Source organism: Scyliorhinus torazame, chromosome 12 (assembly GCF_047496885.1).
Source record: "Scyliorhinus torazame isolate Kashiwa2021f chromosome 12, sScyTor2.1, whole genome shotgun sequence".
NCBI lineage: Eukaryota > Metazoa > Chordata > Chondrichthyes > Carcharhiniformes > Scyliorhinidae > Scyliorhinus > Scyliorhinus torazame.
In genome coordinates this window covers 72,426,959-72,448,639 of record NC_092718.1, presented here as the reverse complement: position 1 = coordinate 72,448,639, position 21,681 = coordinate 72,426,959, and the positions used below count along the sequence as shown (strand labels likewise).

At 54.2% G+C, this 21,681-nt stretch overlaps 1 protein-coding gene across 5 annotated transcripts in view; it reads left to right on the top strand.

Moving 5' to 3' along the window:
* Positions 1-21,681, top strand: part of LOC140386477 (rho GTPase-activating protein 32-like) — a 310,038-nt gene that overhangs the window by 62,121 nt on the left and 226,236 nt on the right. For all 5 annotated transcript variants that reach the window (XM_072468852.1, XM_072468850.1, XM_072468853.1 and 2 more), the window contains 4 exons: positions 1,724-1,797; positions 15,899-15,983; positions 18,817-18,903; positions 21,402-21,539. In XM_072468852.1, the coding sequence (XP_072324953.1) occupies positions 1,724-1,797; positions 15,899-15,983; positions 18,817-18,903; positions 21,402-21,539 (384 nt within the window). The remainder of the gene's footprint in view (positions 1-1,723; positions 1,798-15,898; positions 15,984-18,816; positions 18,904-21,401; positions 21,540-21,681) is intronic.

Here is a 21,681-nt window from a genome sequence, read left to right as displayed (position 1 = left end):
GAACACCCATTATACACCCACTGCCCCTGTCTGAGGTGTCCTCTTAAACTCACCCCCCCCCCCCCCACCGTCTGCCCTCTTGAGTGGGTGCAAAAGACCCTGCAGCCTCTATTTGGAAGAAGAGCAAGGGGGTGGGGTGTTCTGCTTGGTGTCCTGGGGCCAATATTTGTCTCTTAACCATGAAAGAAACAGACAATCTGGGTCATTATCACATTGCTGTCTGTGGGATCTTGCTGTGTACAGACTGGCTGCTGCGTTTCCCCACATTACAGCAGTGACCTCCGGTCAGATAAAGCTCTTGATTGTCTGTGAGAGGCTCCGGGACATCCTGAGGTCCGGACGGAAGGTGTGGGGTGGGGTGGGGGATATGGTGAATGGTGCTGCAGAAACATGATCACCTTCAGCCTCTCCGACCACGTTCCTGTCCTTCGTGACTCATTCTGTGCATTAATGATGAGATCTCTCTAACTGATGCTATTTAATGATGCAAGATAGCACATGAAACTGATGTCGGATTTCAAAGTAAGAAGTCTTACAACACCCGGTTAGGGGTATGTTCCAGAAACATATATATAGACAGATTCCACATCAAGGGTATCAGGGTGTTTTTTTATATAGAATAACAGAAACCGGGGAGTGAGGGGTTTGGGGTGGTTTATATGCAGAATAATAGATACCCATGAGTGAGTTACAGACTGGAACCTACATGGAGTGGGGGGGGGGTGGAGTCGGGATGGTTTATACATAGAGTATATATCGGTCTTCATCTACAAGGCACAAGTCAGGAGTGTAATGGAATACTCTCCACTTGCCTGGATGAGTGCAGCTCCAACAACACTCAAGAAAGTCAACACCATCCAGGACAAAGCAGTCCCCCTGACTGCTTCCCCTTCCACAAACATTCAAACCTTCCACCACCGATGAACAGTGGCAGCCGTGCGTACCATCAACAAGATGCACTGCAGCAACTCGCCAAGGTTCCTTAGATACCACCTTCCAAACCCACAGCCATTATCACCTAGAAGGACAAAAGCAGCAGATACCTGGGAACCCCACCACCTGGAGGTTCTCCTCCAAGTCACTCACCACCCTGATTTGGAAATATATCGGCATTCCTTCACTGTCGCTGGAACTCCCTCCCTCCCTAGTGAGTGCACCTACACCTCTAGCACTGCATTGGTTCAAGAAGGCAACTCACCACCACCTTCTGAAGGGCAACTATTGATGGCCAATAAATGCTGGCCTAACCAGAGTGGTTTAAACATAGAATAACAGTAGTGAGTTACAGACTGGTGTCTAATCGAGGGGTTTGGGGTGGTTTATACATAGAATAACACCCACCCGGGAGTGAGTTACAGACTGGAATCTAATCGAGGCGTTCAGGGTGGTTTATATACAGAATAACAGATACCCAGGAGTGAGTTACAGACTGGAATCAAATCGAGGGGTTCGGGGTGGTTTATATATAGAATAACAGATACCCGGGAGTGAGTTACAGACTGGAATCAAATCGAGGGGATCGGGGTGGTTTATCTATAGAATAACAGATACCCGGGAGTGAGTTACAGACTGTAATCTAATCGAGGGGTTCGGGGTGGTTTATGTATAGAATAACAGATATCCAGGAGTGAGTTACAGACTGGATCTAATCAAGGATTTCCGGTTACGTGGGGGTAAGGGTGGTGTATATATCTGATAATTTCTGCCTGTTTTCCCCTCCTAGGCTCGCAGCACTGACAATCTGGATGTCCCGGGGGACCAGCCAAGGTTGCAGATCCGGGGGAAAAGTGGGAAAAGGTAAAAACCTCAACCCCCAAATCATATACTGACCCTCAACTTCCCAAATCATATACTGACTCCCAACTCCACAAATCACACACTAACCCCCAACTTCCCAAATCACACACTGACTCCAAACCCCCCAAATCACCGACTGACTCCCAACTCCCCAAATCACACACTGACCCCCAACTCCCCAAATTACAATCTCTTGCTCATGTATTTGCTTTGTTTGGCCCCTTGTTCCGCACTGTAACCAATCACCGTTTGTCGATGTACCATTTGTCAATGTTCCCTGTTGATTATTCTTGTGTCTACTATGTAAATACTGTGTACGTTCCTCGGCCACAGAAAAATACTTCTCACTGTGTGACAATAAATCAAATCAAATCACACTAACCCCCAACTCCCCAATCACAGGCTGACCCTCAACCCCCCAAATCACACACTGACCCCCAACTCCCCAAATCACACACTGATCCCCAAGCCCCCAAATCACACACTGACCCCCTACTCCCCAAATCACACACTGACTCCCAACTCCCCAAATCGCACACTGACCCCCAACTCCCCAAATCACACACTGACCCCCAACTCCCCAAATCACACACTGATCCCCAACTCCCCAAATCACACACTGAACCTAACTCCCCAAATCACACACTGACCCCCAACTCCCCAAATCACACATTGACCCTCAACTCCCCAAATCACACACTGACCCCGAACTCCCCGAATCACACACTGACCCCTAACTCCCCAAATCACACACTGACCCCCAACTCCCCAAATCACACACTGACCCCCAAATCACACACTGACCCCCAACTCCCCAAATCACACACTGACCCCCAACTCCCCAAATCACACACTGATCCCCAACTCCCCAAATCACACACTGAACCTAACTCCCCAAATCACACACTGACCCCCAACTCCCCAAATCACACATTGACCCCGAACTCCCCAAATCACACACTGACCCCGAACTCCCCGAATCACACACTGACCCCTAACTCCCCAAATCACACACTGACTCCCAACTCCCCAAATCACACACTGACCCCCAAATCACACACTGACCCCCAACTCCCCAAATCACACAGACCCCCAACTCCCCAAATCACACACTGATCCCCAACTCCCCAAATCACACACTGAACCTAACTCCCCAAATCACACACTGACCCCCAACTCCCCAAATCACACATTGACCCTCAACTCCCCAAATCACACACTGACCCCGAACTCCCCGAATCACACACTGACCCCTAACTCCCCAAATCACACACTGACCCCCAACTCCCCAAATCACACACTGACCCCCAAATCACACACTGACCCCCAACTCCCCAAATCACACACTGACCCCCAACTCCCCAAATCACACACTGATCCCCAACTCCCCAAATCACACACTGAACCTAACTCCCCAAATCACACACTGACCCCCAACTCCCCAAATCACACATTGACCCCGAACTCCCCAAATCACACACTGACCCCGAACTCCCCGAATCACACACTGACCCCTAACTCCCCAAATCACACACTGACTCCCAACTCCCCAAATCACACACTGACCCCCAAATCACACACTGACCCCCAACTCCCCAAATCACACACTGACCCCCAAATCACACACTGACCCCCAATTCCCCAAATCACACACTGACCCCCAAATCACACACTGACCCCCAACTCCCCAAATCACACACTGACCCCTAACTCCCCAAATCAAACACTGACCCCCAACTCCCCAAATCGCACAATGACTCCCCACTCCCCAAATCACACACTGACCCCTAGCTCCCCAAATCACACACTGACTCCCAACTCCCCAAATCGCACACTGACCCCCAACTCCCCAAATCACACACTGACCCCAACTCCCCAAATCACACACTGACCCCCAACTCCCCAAATCACACACTGACCCCTAACTCCCCAAATCACACAGACTCCCAACTCCCCAAATCACACACTGACCCCCAACTCCCCAAATCACACACTGATCCCAACTCCCCAAATCACACACTGACCCCCAACTCCTCAAATCACACACTGATCCCAACTCCCCAAATCACACACTGACCCCCAACTCCTCAAATCGTACACTGACCCCCAACTCCCCAAATCACACACTGATCCCCAACTCCCCAAATTACACACTGACCCCCAACTTTCCAAATCACACACTGATCCCAACTCCCCAAATCACACACTGACCCCCAACTCCTCAAATCGTACACTGACCCCCAACTCCCCAAATCACACACTGACCCCCAACTCTCCAAATCACACACTGACCCCCAACTCCCCAAATCATACACTGACCCCTAACTCCCCAAATCACACACTGACCCCCAACTCCTCAAATCGTACACTGACCCCCAACTCCCCAAATCACACACTGACCCCCAACTCCCCAAATCACACACTGACTCCCAACTCCCCAAATCACACACTGACCCCCAACTCCCCAAATCACACACTGACCCCCAACTCCCCAAATCACACACTGACCCCCAACTCCCCAAATCACACACTGACCCCCAACTCCCCAAATCACACACTGACCCCCAACTCCCCAAATCACACACTGACCCCCAACTCCCCAAATCACACACTGACCCCCAACTCCCCAAATCACACACTGACCCCCAACTCCCCAAATCACACACTGACTCCCAACTCCCCAAATCACACACTGACCCCCAACTCCCCAAATCACACACTGACCCCCAACTCCCCAAATCACACACTGATCCCAACTCCCCAAATCACACACTGACTCCCAACTCCCCAAATCACACACTGACCCCCAACTCCCCAAATCACACACTGACCCCTAACTCCCCAAATCACACACTGACCCCCAACTCCCCAAATCACACACTGACCCCCAACTCCCCAAATCACACACTGACCCCCAACTCCCCAAATCACACACTGACCCCCAACTCCCCAAATCACACACTGACCCCCAACTCCCCAAATCACACACTGACTACCAACTCCCCAAATCATACACTGACCCCCAACTCCCCAAATCACACACTGACCCCCAACTCCCCAAATCACACACTGACTCCCAACTCCCCAAATCACACACTGACCCCCAACTCCCCAAATCACACACTGACCCCCAACTCCCCAAATCACACACTGACCCCCAACTCCCCAAATCACACACTGACCCCCAACTCCCCAAATCACACACTGACCCCCAACTCCCCAAATCACACACTGACCCCCAACTCCCCAAATCACACACTGACTCCCAACTCCCCAAATCATACACTGACCCCCAACTCCCCAAATCACACACTGACCCCTAACTCCCCAAATCACACACCGACCCCAACTCCCCAAATCACACACTGACCCCCAACTCCCCAAATCGCACACTGACCCCCAACTCCCCAAATCACACACTGACCCCTAACTCCCCAAATAACGCACTGACCCCCAACTCCCCAAATCACACACTGACCCCCAACTCCCCAAATCGCACACCGACCCCCAACTCCCCAAATCACACACTGACCATCAACTCTCCAAATCACAGACTGACCCCAACTCCCCAAATCACACACTGACCTCAACTCCCCAAATAACACACTGACCCCCAACTCCGCAAATCACGCACTGACGTGTAATAGTGGTTAGCACTGTGGCTTCACAGCACCCAGTTTCGATTCCTGGCTTGAGTCACTGTCTGTGCGGAGTCTGCACGTTTTCCCCGTGTCTGCGTGGATTTCCCCGAGTGCTCCGGTTTCCTCCCACAAGTCCTGAAGCGCTTGTCAGGTGAATTGAACATTCTGAATTCTCCCTCAGTGTACCTGAGCAGGGGCCGGAATGTGGTGACTAGGGGCTTTTTGCAATAATTTCATTGCAGTGTTAATGTAAGCCTACTTGTGACAATAAAGATTATAAAAAATATATTGAACCGATGAGTGCCATGGTCTATCTGTGGCGGAGGCTTCTCCAGGGCCGCAGAGGATTGGCCAGCCACACAGAATCCTGTGGTTGCCGCAGTTAACTTCAGCTTTGACTATTTACATTGATACATTACAGTTTCCCCCTTACAGGGATAGCCGTAGCAATTGTGGTCCCCTGCGCTTCGGTTTTCCCTTTGCTTTTCTTCCCTCTTGTTCAGGTTGTTGTCCACTTGCCACCACCCTTGTGTCTCCTGGTTCTCTTGTTGGACTTGGTTGAGTTCCATGATCCCCCCCACCGCCACCCCCTTCCTTCCTTACTGTGTTGTGGCTACCCCTTCCTGATCTTTGGCTTCCTAGATGTTGGCTACAAACAGGTCCTGGAACAACCGAGTGAATGATTCCCACGTTTTGTGGAAGCCCTCCTCCGACCCTCGGATGGCAAATTTAATTTTCTCCATTTGGAGAGATTCTGAGAGGTCAGACAGCTATTCTTCTTTGGGTGGTGCTGCTGACCGCCAGCCAAGCAGGATTCTACGGCTGGCGATCAGGGAAGCAAAGGCAAAGGCATTGGCCCCATTAAGAGATCTGGCTGGTCTGATAGCCCGAAGACTGCTACTCCCGGGCACGGCTACACCCTCATCCCCACCACCTTGGACATTGCCTCGAAGAAGGCTGTCCAGTACCCGGCAAGACTAGAACATGTGGGCATGGTTGGCTGGGCCTCCTTGACACTGTTCACATCTATCCTCCACCTCCGGGAAGAACCTGCTCATTCAGGTTCTGGTTCAGTGGGTTCTGTGTACCACTTTTAACTGCATTAGGCTTAGCCTTGCGCATGTGGAGGTGGAGTTGACCCTGTGCAGTGCTTCACCATAGAGTCCCCACCCTATTTCAAACCCCCAAATCCTCCTTCCACATCCCCCTTGTCTCGTCTCGTTGGGTTTTGGCCCCTCTTAGCAGTCGCCCGTGCATGTCACCACAGTTCCCTTTCCCTAAGATGTCCGCATCCAGCAGGTCCTCCAGCAGTGATTGTCATGGTGGTCGTGGGTACGTCCTATTGTGCTCAGTGTTCGATGTCTAGCAAGGAATCCATTGAACTGCTTGTGACTTGTTCAAACCAGGATCTTTATTAATGCACACTTGGTAAGGTAACAATCAGATACAGAGCAAGTTATCATGGAATTTCTTTATACTCCTCTGGAACTACCCCTATACATGACTGTCCTCATGTACGTCTTACAACTTTCTCCGGGTCACCGGATCTGCCCTGGCTTGTATCTGAGTGCCTTGTCACATGATCAGTGTTTCGAGACCGGATGGTGGATCTACACCGCCACCTGCTGGTTGGATGTCGCACCACCAACTATTTGCAATATTGTTTACAGGCATAACACCACACGTCCTTGTTTCCCTTCCTCGAACATTTTTGAGTTGTAGGTACCCAAGTTCATTTCCCCCGTCAATGGTATTTTTCTGTCAGCTCTTCAAGCGTTGTTTTCTAAAAATAAATTTAGAGTAACCAATAAATTTTTTCCAATTAAGGGCCAATCCATCTACCCTGCACATCTTGCCCATACAAATGCCATAATCAGTTTGTCCAGTGATTTGAAAAAGACCTTGGGGATGTAGATAGGGATGGATCTAAATAGGAAGAGGAACCTGGACGTGTTCATTTTGATCGTCTGCACCCTCCCCGCCAGGGAGAGTGGGAGTTTGTTCCATCGCTGCAGGTCCTTTTTAACTGCTTCTACCAGCCGGTCACATTCCACTTGTGGATCCCTGTCCATTTGTGAGCAATTTGGATCCCCAGGTAGCGGAAGTTGTATCGGGCCTGTTTAAACGGCCTCCAGCACTGACCTCCCTCTTGCAGATTCACCTGGAAGATCTCGCTTTTGCTCATGTTGCGTTTGTAGCCCGAGAAGGTTCCAAACTCTTTCAAGAGCGCCCTGATTCCTTCCATGCTGCTTTGTGGGTTCAAGATGTAGAGGAGCAGGTCAACTGCATGGAGCGAGACTCTGAGCTCTCTGCCTCCTCTCTGGATCTCTTTCCCGTTTTTTGTTGTTCTGAGCGTGATCGCTAATGGCTCGATGGCTAGGGCGAACAGCAGCTGGGATAAGGGACATCGCTGCCTCGTGCCCCTGTGCAGCTGGTAGTACTTAGAGCTGGTGATGTTTGTCCGTACGCTCGCTGTGGAAGCGGTGTCCAGGGGTTTCACCCAGGCAGCGAACCCTTTTCCAAGCCCAGACCACTCCAGTACCTCTATGAGGTATTTCCATTCGACTCTGTCAAAGGCCTTTTCTGCATCCAGGGAGGTGATCACCTCAGGTTTTCTGTCCCCGGATGGGGTCATGATCATGTTCAGTAGGCACCTGATGTTACAATTAGCTATCTACCCTTGACAAAGCCTGTCTGATCTTCTGCAACCACCCCAGTCCTCATGCCTTTTGGCTAGGACCTTGGCCAGTAATTTTGCGTCTACGTTTAGCAACGACATGGGTCTGTATGAACCGCACTCTGTTGGGTCCTTGTCGTTTTTAGGTATTGGCAAGATTGAGGCTTGTGCTAGCATAGATGCCAGCGAGTCTGTGAACATCTCCCGCAGGGCCAGTGCTGTTAAGAATCTTTTATAGAAGTCCGCTGGGAAACCGTCTGGGCCCGGTGCCTTCTCCACCTACATGGAGCTAATGCTCTCCATGACCTCTCCCAGCTCTAGCTGTGCTTCCAGGCCCTGCTTCCTAGCCTCCCCCACAACTGGCATGTCCAGTCCCTCAAGGAACTGCTTCATTCCCGAGTCCCCCCCTGGGGGCTCCCAGGTGTACAGACCCTGGTGGAAGGTCTCAAAGGCTTTGTTGGCCTTGTCCGGTTCCGCTACTAATTTGCCTCTGCTATCCCTAATTTATGCGATTTCCCTTGTGGCAGCTTGCTTTCTCTGCTGGTGAGACAGCAGGTGGCTGGCCTTGTCTCCATGCTAGTATAGGGTCCCCCGTGCCTGGCGGAGTTTGTGCATTCCTCTCTTTGTGGAGAGCAGGTCAAAGTCCATCTGTAGCTTTTTCCTCTCCACCAGGAGCTCTACAGTCGGGGCCTTGGAGTATCACTGGCCTCCTTCCAGTATGGAGTTGACTATCTGTTGCCTAGCCACCCTCTCTTCCCTATCCCTTTGTGCTTTATAATTGATAATTTCACCTCTGATCACAGCCTTCAGCGTCTCCCAGAACGTGGAGGGTGAGACCTCCCTGTTCTGGTTATTAGTAATATACTCGTCTATGGCCTGTGATATTTTCTCTCAAATTGCCTTGTTGGCCAGCAGGACGTGTCCAACCTCCACGGGGGGCATTGGGCACGGCCTGTCTCCAACCTCACATCCATATAATGTGGAGCGTGTCGGAGATTACGATTGCAGAGGATTCCACCCTAACCAGCCCTGGAAGCACCAATTTTTTCCCACGACAAAGAAGTCGATAAGGCCCCCCCCCCCCCAGCGTGGATAATACCTGGTGTATGCGCCCCTGCGCTCCGGGATTTCCCTTTGTCCAGGGGGCACATCATCGCCGCCAACTGTGAGTACGCCACATGGATGAGTCTTGCACTCCGGGGTTTCTCTTTTTCCAGGGATCCTCCCAAGTGGTTGCTTGCGTGTCATTTTGTTCCAAGTTGCCCCATGTGTGGCCTGTTGCAGCCAGTCTAATGCCCTCCATCTTTCTTCACCTATTTCTCCCTTGTGGTGTCTTCTCTCCCCCACCCCGCCTTCTTTCCCTCCCCCCATCCCGCAGCTAAACCCTCCCTTCCCCCTGCTTCTTCCCCTTGGGAGCCCTCTGTGCCCGTTATCGGCACCTTCCCCTTTGCGAGGGATACACTGTAGCCTCTCTTTCCTGCATGAATCCCGGAGCTAGCTACCTTGCTAGTGTGGTGGCCCCCCTCTCGGGGTTTGTTGCTCTACTTCCCATTGCCCATTCTCTGGGCTCACTATCCGCCATTTCCCTCACTTTACCCTGTGCTTAGCTGAACTCGCTCACCCTTCCCTCTCTTACCGCTCGCGTCTCCAAAACGAGGCAGTGTTCTCCTGCGTAAAGCGGTCGCTGTGACAATGGTCTACTGTTGGCTGTACAGACTGTAAAAGGGAGAGAACTTTTTTCTTAAAACATTGAGTTATAAGAGTCTCATTCTGCGGGCTCTTCATCGCTGCCTCTGCTGCCGCTTCTCCAGTCCTCTCTGTGCGATGAACTTGTCAGCATCCGCAGGGACTGTGAAAAAGTGTTCCCTCCCTTGATACGTGACCCAGAGCTTGGCTGGGTAGAGCATACCGAATCTCACATCGTTTTCGTACACTGCAGCCTTCGCTTTGTTAAATTTGGCCCGGCGCTTGGTCAGGTCAGCTGCACCTTCCCACCAAGCTACCTAGCATCTGGGCCACATAGTCTGTGGGGTTCCTACTTTCGATCCCATCTTGTAGGCCTATGCTCCGTAGGTTCTGGCGCTTTCACCAGTTCTCCTGATCCTCAACCTTTCCTCTCAGGTTGCCTTGTGTCGTGACCAGCCTCGCCACCTCCTTTTCCAGGGCGACAAGCCGGTCGCTCTGGTCAGTTGCAGCCCTCTCCAGATCTTTAATTGTTGCCTCCTGTGCTTCTAGTCACTTTTCGGCTTTGTCCATGGGTCACCTGAATGGCCGCCAGAGCTTCAGCCACGGCGCCCTTCACCGCAGCTTGTATGTCCGATTTCATCTCACCTTGGTGTTCCCTCTTGAGAGGAACATCCTCCTTCCATCCCCTGGTGAGGGGGGGGGGGGGGGGGGGGGGGGGGGGGGGGGCTGCTTTTCGTACAGCAGGTCGGTTCCTCTAGCTCTGGCGAAGACTCTGTTTCGCCGCTTTGTGCATTGGTCGCTTGGCAGATCGCCGTTTGTCCAGCCTTTTTCCATTACTGGTCTCCACTGGACTGGCTGTTGTTTATCATCTTTCCTTCTTTCTTCATTTTGTCAGTAGTGTGGGGATGAATTGTATTGGTTGCAGATGTTTTTCGAGCAAAAACAACCTATTTTTCAGGTTTGTGAGAAGAGAGCCACCTGATGTGCAACTTCTCCTCACATCCCCGTCACCGGAAGTCTGTCGGTTCAACTTACTCTGTAATTAAAAAGCGCTCACATACTTGGACAGACGAACTAGCATTCGCTACGCTGGTCGATCTGGTCGGCCGTCACCTCATTCCACAGCCCCCGAACATGGTCCAATGGTGCTGGTCTCATATGCCTTCACAGGCCCCGACGGAGTCAAATAGGGAGTATTTGGTGCGAGGTCTTGCCGCTCCCTGCGAGTTTGGAACCATCCTGGCTGAGTCCCTGAGGGACTGCTTCATCTGTGGACTGCGGGACCGGGAGACGCAGCGAAAGCTGCTGATGGAGACACCCCGACCCTCTAGAGGGCCGCAGACATGGAACTTTCCCGGGAGAAAGCTGAATGTGGGCTTCAGGAGCTCCAGGGCCTAGCGGGACCGCCGGCCACAACTACCAAAAACGAGTAGCCGGGGTTATCGCAGGGTGGGAGCCATCGCTGGTTACGCAACAGCCGCCAAGACTCGCTAGGGAGCAACCAGGGGTCCAGAAGACGGCCGCCCACATCGAGCGGGACACTGCGGCCAGGAACGAGACTCTGGAGGTCATGTGAAGGAGCTGTTCCCAGGCAACAGGCCAGTCATTATCTCCTCCTGAGAGGCTGGTCACGCTTCCCAGAAGACCTGGAGGCTGAGGAGCTACCCCTGCCGCTACCCTGTGTCACGGGCCCCAGGACTGCGCCTATCCGGGTGACTCTGCAGATTAACAGACATCCCATCGAGATGGAGCTCGACTCAGGGGCCCCCGGTCTCTGTCATCAGCTACCGCACTTTCACAGCAATCTGGATCGGCCTCCAGATGTTGGAACTTAGGGACACAGGAGCCTGGCTAGCCACCTATACTGGGGAACCTTTGGCGACCGAGGGCACAGCCATATTCCCGTAGTATACGGGGATCAGTCTGCGTGCCTACCAATGGTGGTAGAAAACAGTGCCGGACCTAGCCTATTGGGACGCATTTGGCTGCGACATCTGTGACTGGATTGGCAGCGTGTAAGACAGATGTACCCCCTTGGGCCAGAAGGGGTGCAGGGTAGATTTCTGTAGGTATTTTCAGAAGGTTTTGGTACAATAAAGGGAGCGATGGCCATGATCAGCGTGGATAAGAAAGCTCAACCCAGGTATTTCCACGCCCGCCCTGCACCATATGCACTTTGACCCAAGGTCGAAGGTCCATGAGCTGGAACAGTTGGGCATTATCTGCCCCATCCATGTCGCAGATTGGGTTGTGCCAGTGTTCCCAGTAATGAAGCCCGACGTGTCAGTGCGACTGTGTGGCGACTTCAAGATGACCGTCAACGGAGTGTGCCGTCTTGACCGTTACCCGGTCCCTCAAATCAAAGACCGTTGTGCCTGGCTCAGCAGGAGCAAGACATTCACGAAGTTGGACATGAGCCATGCATACCTACAGCCGAGGCTAGACCCAGGGTCGCTAAAGTATGTAACGATCAACACTCAGCAGAATCTGGACGAGTATACCCATTTGCCGTTCGGGGTCTCCTCAGCCTGTGCAATATTCCAGCGTGTCATGGTAAACATATTAAGTGGATTGCCAAGGCTGGCCATCTACCTAGACAACATCCTCATTCCCGGAACCTTCTACAGGGAACGCATGGAGAACCTCATCGAGGTCCTCGTGCAGTTTGCTCGTCCAGAGTCCGCCTCCGGAGTGAGAAGTGTGTTTTTCATGCACCTGAGGTCACATATTTGAGCTACTGGGTAGTCAGAAGGAGCCTCTATCCGGTGGAAGACAAGGTACGGGTGATCCATCAGGCCCCATCCCTCGTGACCTGCCAGAGCTCTGCTCTTTTTCAGGTCAGGTGAATTATTATGGGAAATTCATTCCCCGGATTGTAACGTCCCACCAACTATTGAAGAAAAGACAGCAATGGGGCTTCCCAAGAGGTAAAATTGCACCTCTTGCTGGACGAGTTACTGATCCATTTTGACCCATCAAAATCTTTGCTCCTTATGTGCGATGCCTCGCCATACCCGGTCGGAGTGGTCCTGGCACACCGCATGAGCGACGGCTGGGAGAGGCCGATAGCTCTGCGTCCCGTACATTTGCGGATGCCGAGCGGAACTACACGCAGGTGGAAAAGGAAGGTTTGAGGGCAGCACGGTGGCACAGTGGTTAGCATTGCTGTCTCACGGTGCCGAGGTCCCAAGTTCGATCTTTAAAAAAAAATTAAAATTGAGAAGGAAAGTTTGGCCATCGTATTCGCAGTGAGAAAACTCCACCAATGTTTATTTTAAAAAATAAATTTAGAGTACCCAATTATTTTTTTTTTCCCAATTAAGGGGCAATTTAGCATGGCCAATCCACCTACCCTGCACAGCTTTGGCTTGTGGGGGTGCAAATTCCACACGGACAGTGACTCATAGCCGAGATCGAACCCGGGTCCTCAAGCGCCATGAGGCAGTGGTGCTAACCACTGTGCTGCCGTGCCGCTCTCACCAATACGTTTATGGATGCACGTTCACGATATTCACAGACCACAAGCACCTATTGCCGTTGTTTAAAGAAGTCCGAGTGATCCTGCCGATTGCATCTGCCCATGTCCAGCGAGAAGCATTGCAACTCGCTGCGTACGAATGTAGCCTGGATTATCCTTCAGGCACAGGCGCAGGCACAAGAATTCCGCATGCTGACGCGTCAAGCCGTCTGCCTCTCTCCATAAAGCCGCTGGCACCCGACGCGGCTGCGGTAGTGATAACCACCCTCCACTTCTTAGACACCCTGCCAGTAACGGTAGCCCGCATAAAAGAGTAGACCAGGGCAGCACTGTGGCGCAGTGGATTAGCCCTGCAGCCTCATAGCGCCGAGGTCCCAGGTTCGATCCCGGCTCTGGGTCACTGTCCATGTGGAGGTTGCACATTCTACCCGTGTTTGCGTGGGTTTCACCCCCACAACCCAAAGATGTGCAGGGTAGGTGGGTTGGCCACGCTAAATTGCCTCTTAATTGGAAAAGATTAATTGGGTACACTAAATTTATTAAAAAATGAAAACAAAATAAAATAAATAAAAGAATGGACCCAGACAGACAGGTCTGGCACAGGGCCCAGCAAGGGGTGCTGCCGGATGAACTGAAGACCTACACCTCAAAGCTGCCGGAGATGAGCGTCGAGGACGGCGTCCTTTTGTGGGGGCACGAATCGTCATGCCCGACCAGGGTCGCGCATCTTTGTTGATTGACCTCCGCAACGGACACCCGGGTTGGCTAAGATGGAAATGCTGGCTCACAGTTATATTTGGTGTCCCAGATTAGACTCCGAGATCGAGAAGATGGCCCACAATTGTGCTCCGTGCCAGGAGCGCTAAAAAGCCCCACTGGCAGCCCTGGGAGTGGACGGGAAACCATGGTCACAGGTCCACATAGACTTTGCCGGTCCTTTCCAGGAGGCCATGTTCCTCATACTGGTGGACGCCCACTCTAAGTGGCTGGAGGTACACCGGGTTCCCACTGCAATCACATCAGCCACCGCAGACTGCAGAACATCTTCAACACGCACATTTTGTCCGAACATCCTGGTGTCCGACAACGGAACGGTGTTCGCCAGCCAGGAGTTTGCATTGTTTATGGCTGTGAACGGCATCCACATGTGCGTACTGCCCTGTACTACCCGTCCTCAAACAGGTTGGCCGGACGAGTGGTCCAAACCTTCAAGCGGGTCATGAAAAAAATGTCCGCAGGTCCCTGGGATACGCAGTTGCCGCGTTTCCTTTTCAGTTACCGCACAACGCCGCATGCCACGACCGGATCCTCCAGCAGAACTACTCATGGGCGACGACTCAGTCTTGTCATCCCTGACGTCTGGGCACGGATCCATCAGCGCCATGGCCGCTCGATAAGAGACTCACGCCGGGGCCCACAGAAACACACCTTTGAGACAGGCGAAGCAGTCTATGTCCGCAATTTCAGGTCGGGAGCCAATGGACCCTGCTGTGGTCGTCCACGCAACAGGACCAGCATCCTACATGGTCCAGATCCAGGAAAATGTGGCACACTGCCACCTGGATCACAGCGACCAAAAGCCACCGGAGACCCCACTAAGGATCATGGCACCATGCCCTGTGCAGCCCAGGAGGATCCGCCAAGGTCAGGCTCCCACTCACTAAATCAAGAAGCCGAGGTGACCGGCGCACCCAGGGGTCTATCCAGCGACGATGACAACAGTGACGGAGGATCCGACATGGACACCGGGCCGCCAGACGATCACGTACCGGGGCCGTTAGCACCGAAAACCTCACCGGCCGAACTCTAGCATCGTCACTCTGCGCGGAAACGGCCGTCGCCAGTGCGCTGCACACCTCCCGGACCTGTGGACACCCGTCACCTACTCAAGCAATCGAGGGATTCACCACCGGAAGTCATGGACATTCCTCCAGACATGGGATGGAGTGGGGTTACGACCCCCTAAGGGGTCAGAACTTACATTGTATCAGATTCCCCTCCTACACCTTGACAAACGAACTCTATAGCCAATCCACTTAACCTGCACATCTTTAGACTGCGGAAGGAAACCAGAGCACCCGGAGGAAACCCACGCAGACACGGGGAGAACGTGCAGACTACACACAGACAGTGACCCAGCGGGGAATCGAACATGGGACCCTGGAGCTGTGAAGCAACTATGCTAACCACTGTGCTACCATCTATCCCTCGCTCTCTGTCTATCTCTCTCCCTCTGTCTATCTGTCGCTCTGCTCTCTCTGTCTATCCCTCTCTCTCTCTATCCCCCTCTCTCTTTGTCTATCTCTCTCTTTCTATCCCCCTCTCTCTCTGTCTATCCCTCTATCTCTATCTCCCTCTCTCTCTGTCTCTCTATTCCTCCCTCTGTTTGTCTGTTTGCCTCTCTCTCGCCCATTACTGTTTAGCACAGGGGTAAATCGCTGGCTTTGAAAGCAGACCAAGGCAGGCCTAGCAGCACGGTTCGATTCCCGTAACAGCCTCCCCGAACAGGCGCCGGAATGTGGCGACTAGGGGCTTTTCACAGTAACTTCATTTGAAGCCTACTTGTGACAATAAGCGATTTTCATTTCATTTCATTAAACTTATTTTTCTATATTTCAGACCCTCCATTGTGAAAGGTCATTTCCCGAAGTTGGCTGAATGTGCTCACTTCCACTATGAGTATGTGGATTTCCGGACCGTGCAGGTAAGCCCCTCCCCCACTCCCCCAACCCCAACCCTCCCTCCCACCACATGTTCTCCTCTGTTCCCCCTCCCTGCTCCCACACCCCCAACCCCACACCTGCCTCATCACACCAGCCCCTCCCCAATCCCACCTCATCCACGTCACCCTCCCCACTCCCAAACCCCACATCCACTCCCTCACCAATTCCACATCCCCCCCCCACACCCCCAACCTCACACCCACCCTCTCCCCACCACCACACGCTCTCCCCTCTCCCCCTCCTTGCTCCCACATCCCCAACCCCACATCTGCCTCATCAACTACCCCCTCCCCAATCCCACCCCAACCACCGCCCCCTTCCATTCCCCAATCCCACCCCAACCACCGCCCCCTTCCATTCCCCAATCCCACATCCACTCCCTCCTCAATCACACATCCACCACTAACCTCAACCCCACCCCCTCCCCTCTCCCCATCCCTAATCCCACACACACACCCTTCTCCCCACTCCCCTTTTCCAACCCCCCCTCCACAACCCCACCCCTCCTACTCCACAACCCCACATGCACTCCCTCCCCTATCCCCTATCCACCCCCTCCACCCCCACCCCTCCCCTTTACAACCCCACAGCCACCCTCTCTCCAATTCCACCCCATCCACTCCCCCTCCCCCCGCTTCACTCTCATATCCCCAACACCACATCCACCCCCTCCCCTTTTCCTACCCCAGGGTGATGGGCTTCTCAGGGTAGTGATGGGTTTTGGGGGAGGTGAGGGGGGTCTTGGAAAGATGGTGCCGGTCTTGGGAAGGTGATGGGGTCTCAGGGAGGTGATAGGGGTCTCGGGGAGGTGATGGGGGTCTTGGGCTGTTAATGGGGTCTTGGGAGGTGATGGGGGTCTCAGAAAGGTGATGGGGGTTGTGGAAAGGTAATGAGAGCATCATGAAGGTGGTGGGGGGGGGGGTCTCAGGGAGGTGTTCTGGTCCCGGGGAAGTGATGGGGGTCCCAAAGAGGTGGTGGGGAGTCTCGGGGCAGTGATCAGCAACCCATAGAGATGATGAGGGTCTCGGAAGGTGATAAGGGTCCCAAGGAGGTGATGGGGTCCAATGAGATGATCGGGGTCCTGGGGAGATGCTGGCACTCAGGATGGTGTGGGGGTCTTGAGGCAGTGATAGGGTCTCGGGGAGGTGATGGGAGTCCCGTGGGGTGGTGGAGTTTTCGAGGAGGAGATGGGGATCTCAAGGAGGTGATGGGGGGGGGGGGGGTCCTGGGAGGTGGTGGGGTCTCAGAAAGGTGATGGGGGTCTCGGGGAGGTGATGGGGTCTCAGAAAGGTGATGGGGGTCTTGGGCTGGTGATGGGATTTTGGGAGGTGGTGGGATCTCGGAGAGGTTGTGAGTTTTTTGGGGAGGTGATGGGGCTCTCGGGGTGGTGGCAGCAGTCTTGGTCTGGGAGAGGTGTAGGGGGTCTCGGGGAGGTGGTGCGGGTCTCGGGGAGGTTGTGGGGTCTCTGAGAGGTGCTGGGGATTTTGAGGAGGTGGTGGGGATCTTGGGGAGGTTGTGGGGTCTCTGAGAGTTGGTGGGGGTTTTGGGGAGGTGGTGGGGATCTCAGGGAGGTTGTGGGGTCTCTGGGAGGTGGAGGGGGTCTCGGGGAGGTGGTGGGGATCTCGGGGTGGTTGTGGGGTCTCTGAGAGGTGGTGGGGGTTTTGGGTAGGTGGTGGGGGTCTCGGGGAGGGTGTGGGGTCTCTGAGAGGTGGTGGGGGTTTTGGGGAGGTGGTGGGGTCTCTGAGAGGTGGTGGGGGTTTTGGGTAGGTGGTGGGAGTCTCGGGAAGGTTGTGGGGTCTCTGAGAGGTGGTGGGGGTTTTGGGTAGGTGGTGGGGTCTCTGAGAGGTGGTGGGGGTTTTGGGTAGGTGGTGGGAGTCTCGGGAAGGTTGTGGGGTCTCTGAGAGGTGGTGGGGGTTTGGGGTAGGTGGTGGGATCTCTGAGAGGTGGTGGGGGTTTTGGCGAGGTGGTGGGAGTCTCGGGAAGGTTGTGGGGTCTCTGAGAGGTGGTGGTGGTCTCGGGCCGGTGGTGGGAGTCTGGGGGAGGTGGTTGGGCTCTCGGTCTGGGGAAGGTGGTGGGGGTCTCGGCGAGGTGGCAGCAGTCTTGTTCTGAGGGAGGTGATGGGGTTTTTGGGGAGGTAGTGGTGGTCTCCGGCTGGTGTTGGGGGTCTGAGGGGGGTGGTGGGGTCTGGGAGAGGTGGTGGTGGTCTCGGGCTGGTGGTGGGGGTCTCCGGGAGGTAGTCGGGGTCTGGGAGAGGTGGTGGTGATCTCGAGCTGGTGGTGGGGATCTCGGGGAGGTGGTGGGGGTCTCGCGGAGGTGGTGGGGGTCTCGGGGAGGTGGCAGCAGTCTCTGTCTGGGAGTGGCGGTGGTGGTCTCGGGGAGGTGGTGGAGTCTGGGGGAGGTGGTGGGGTCTCGGGATGGTGGTCGGTGTCTGGGGGAAGTGATGGGGGTCTCGGGGAGGTGGTGGGGGTCTCTGGGAGGTGATGGGAGTCTCGGGGAGAAGGTGGGGTCTCGGAGAGGTGGTGGGTGTCACGAGGTGGTGTTGTGGGTTTTGGGAAGCTGGTGGGGATCTCTGGGAGGTGATAGGGGACTAGGGGAGGTGGTGGGGTCTCGGAGAGGTGGTGGGATCTGGGAGAGGTGGTGGGGGTCTCGGGGAGGTGGTGGGGGTTTTGGGGAGGTGGTGGTGGTCCCGGGCTGGTGGTGGGGGTCTGAGGGAGGTGGTGGGGGTCTTGGGGAGGTGGCAGCAGTCTCGGGCTAATTGTGGGGGTCTCGGGGGGTCTCTGTTTCATTCTAACTCTCTCCCTCTTGCTCCCACAGTTGGCTCTGGCCTCCCAGCCGGCTGATACCAGTCAGAACGGGCTAACGGTGAAAGAACCCATATTCCTCATTCAGGTCCTGTGCCAGGTACTGAGGCCAAGTCATTGAGCAGGTGGAAGGGGAGCGACACAAAGGGAAGAATAGGGTGGGAAGGAGAGGGGGTGAGTGAAAGGGAGGGCGAGAGGGAGAGAGAAGGGGTGAGGGAAGTGACATGAGAGAGGAGGGGAAGGGAAGGTAGAACAAGAAAACGTGGGCGGATGGAGGGAGAGTGAGGGTGGGAGTGAAGGAGGGAAAGAGTTGTGTGAGGAGGAGGAAGGGGCGGTTGATGGAAGGAATGGGCATCAGGGGGATAGGGAGGGTGTCGGGGTTGGACAGTGAGTCAGAGGGAGAGGGGCAGGGTGTGAGGGTTGAGGAGGTGAGGGTCAGAGGGAGAGTGTGTGTGGATTGAGGAGATGAGGGTCAGACAGGGAGGGGAATGTTGAGGAGGTGAGGGTCAAAGGGGAGGGGGAGGGTGTGCGGGATGAGCAGGTGAGGGTCAGGGGGAGGGGAGGGTGTGAGGTTTGAGGACATGGGAGTCAGAGGGGGAAGGTGTGAGGGTTGGGGAGGTGAGGGTCAGTGGGTGGGGTTAAGAGGGTTGAGGAAGTGAGGGTTGCAGGCAGAAGGGGAGGGTGTGAGGGATGAGGAGGTGGAGATCAGAGGAGGTGGGGGAGGTTCTGAGGGTTGAGGATGGGAGGGTCAGGGGGGAGGGTCTGAAGTTTGTGGAGGTCAGGGTGTGAAGGTTGAGGAGGTGAGGGTCAGTGGGGAGGGGGTGGGTGTGAGGGTTGAGGTGGTGGAGGTCCGGGGAGGAAATGAGGGTTTGGGAGGTGAAGGTCAGAGGGGAACGGTGTGAGGGTTGAGAAAGCGAGGGTCAAAGGGTTAGGACATGTGGGCTGTGGAGGTGAATGTCAGGGAGGAGGTAAGGGTGTAAGTGTTGAGGTGAGGGTCAGAAGGGGATGGGAAGGGTTGGGGAGGTGAACTTCGGGGGGGGGGGGTGGGGGGGAGGGTTGGGGAGGTGAGGGTCAGAGGGGGAGGGGAGGTTGGGGAGTGAAGGGTCAGAGAGTGAGGATGTGAGGTTTGTGGTGATGAGGGTCAAAGGGGGAGGGTTGGGGAGGTGGGGTCAGAGGGCAAGGATGTGATGTTTGGGGACATGAGGATCAGAGGGGGAGGAGGAGTTTGTGAGGGTTTATGAGGTGAGGGTCAGAGGGGAGAGGGTCTGAGGTTAGGGGAAGTGAGGATCAGAGGGGGAGAGGGAGGACGTGAGGGTGGGGAGTAATAGGACGATGGGAGGATGTGAGGTTTGAAGAGGTTAGGGTCAGAGGGCCAGTTGGAATGGGAGGGAATGGCCGTGTGGGGCAGAGGGGAGCAGGATTCGGGTCAGGGTGTATCACCGTAGTGATTGGTTTGATTGTGATCCCAATTTCTACCTCCAGGTCTCCTCCGATTGTTTTTTGTCTCATTCCCTCCATCCTCTATCAACTCCCTTCACCTCCACTCCCTCTCACTTCCATATTGCCTATCTCTCTCCTCTCCCCTCTCTTCACCCTCTCTCTCCACCCACCCCATTACTCTCTCTCCTCCAACTCTCTCTGCTCTCCCTCACTCTCTCTCACCCTCGCTCCCTCCACCTCGACTCCCTTTCACCTCTACATCGCCAATCTTTCCCCCCTCTCCTCTCTTCACCCTCAGTCTCCATCCTCCCCCTCGCTCTCTTTCCTCCTAATTTCTCTGCTCTCTCACCGTCCCTCCCTCCTCCTACATTCCCTCTCACCTCCACATGGCTTATCTCCTCTCTCTCCACCCTCTTTCAACCTTTTACCTCAATCACTCCCTCACTCTCTCCTCCCCTCACTCTCTAACCTCCCTCTCTCTCCCCTACTTCTCTACTCCATCTTTCACTCCCTCCTCCTCCTTGCTCTTTAACCTTTTACTCTCTTCCTGCTCTGTTTTCCCCCACAGTCTCTCTGTTTCCCTTTCTCGGTCCCACATTCTCTCCCCCTCTATCTCCTCTCTCTCTCCCCCTCATGCCTCACACTCTCTCTCCCATTCTTACTATCTTCCCCCTCTCTCTCACTCCTCACTTTTACACTCTCTCTCCCTCTCCCCACTCACTTTCTCTTTCCCCTCTCTCTCCGGGTCACTGTCTGTGCGGAGTCTGCACATTCTCCCCGTGTCTGTGTGGGTTTCCTCTGGGTGCTCCGGTTTCCTCTCACAGTCCAAAGACGTGCAGGTTAGGTGAATTGGCCATGATAAATTGCCCTTAGTGTCCAAAAAGGTTAGATTAAGATATTGGTTTACGGGGATAGGGTGGAAGTGAGGGTTTAAGTGGGTCAGTGCAGACTCGATGGGCCGAATGGCCTCCTTCTGCACTGTATGTTCTATGTTCTTCCCTCTCTCCTCTTTCTCTCCTCCCATCTCTCTCCTGCCCCTCTCTCTATCTGTCATCCACCACACTCACTCTTTCCCTCCTGTTTGCCTCTTCCTCTCCCACTCTTTCTCTCGATTCCAGTCCCGTGTAACAATACCTCACTTATCTCTCTCCCTCACAGGGGAAGGGATGGTTGGTGCGACGGAGCTATGAGGATTTTCAGTCATTGGACTCACATCTTCACCAGTGCATCTATGATCGAAGATTTTCCCTGCTTCCTGAAATCCCAACATTTAACATACTGGACAATAACACAGAGGTAAAAATGTTAGACTCCAGTCCCAACTTTCATACCCCAGTGAGAGTCAGAGTGTGTGGAACCCGTATCCCAGTGAGAGTCAGAGTGTGTGGAACCCGTACCCCAGTGAGAGTCAGTGTGTGTGGAATCCGTACCCCAGTGA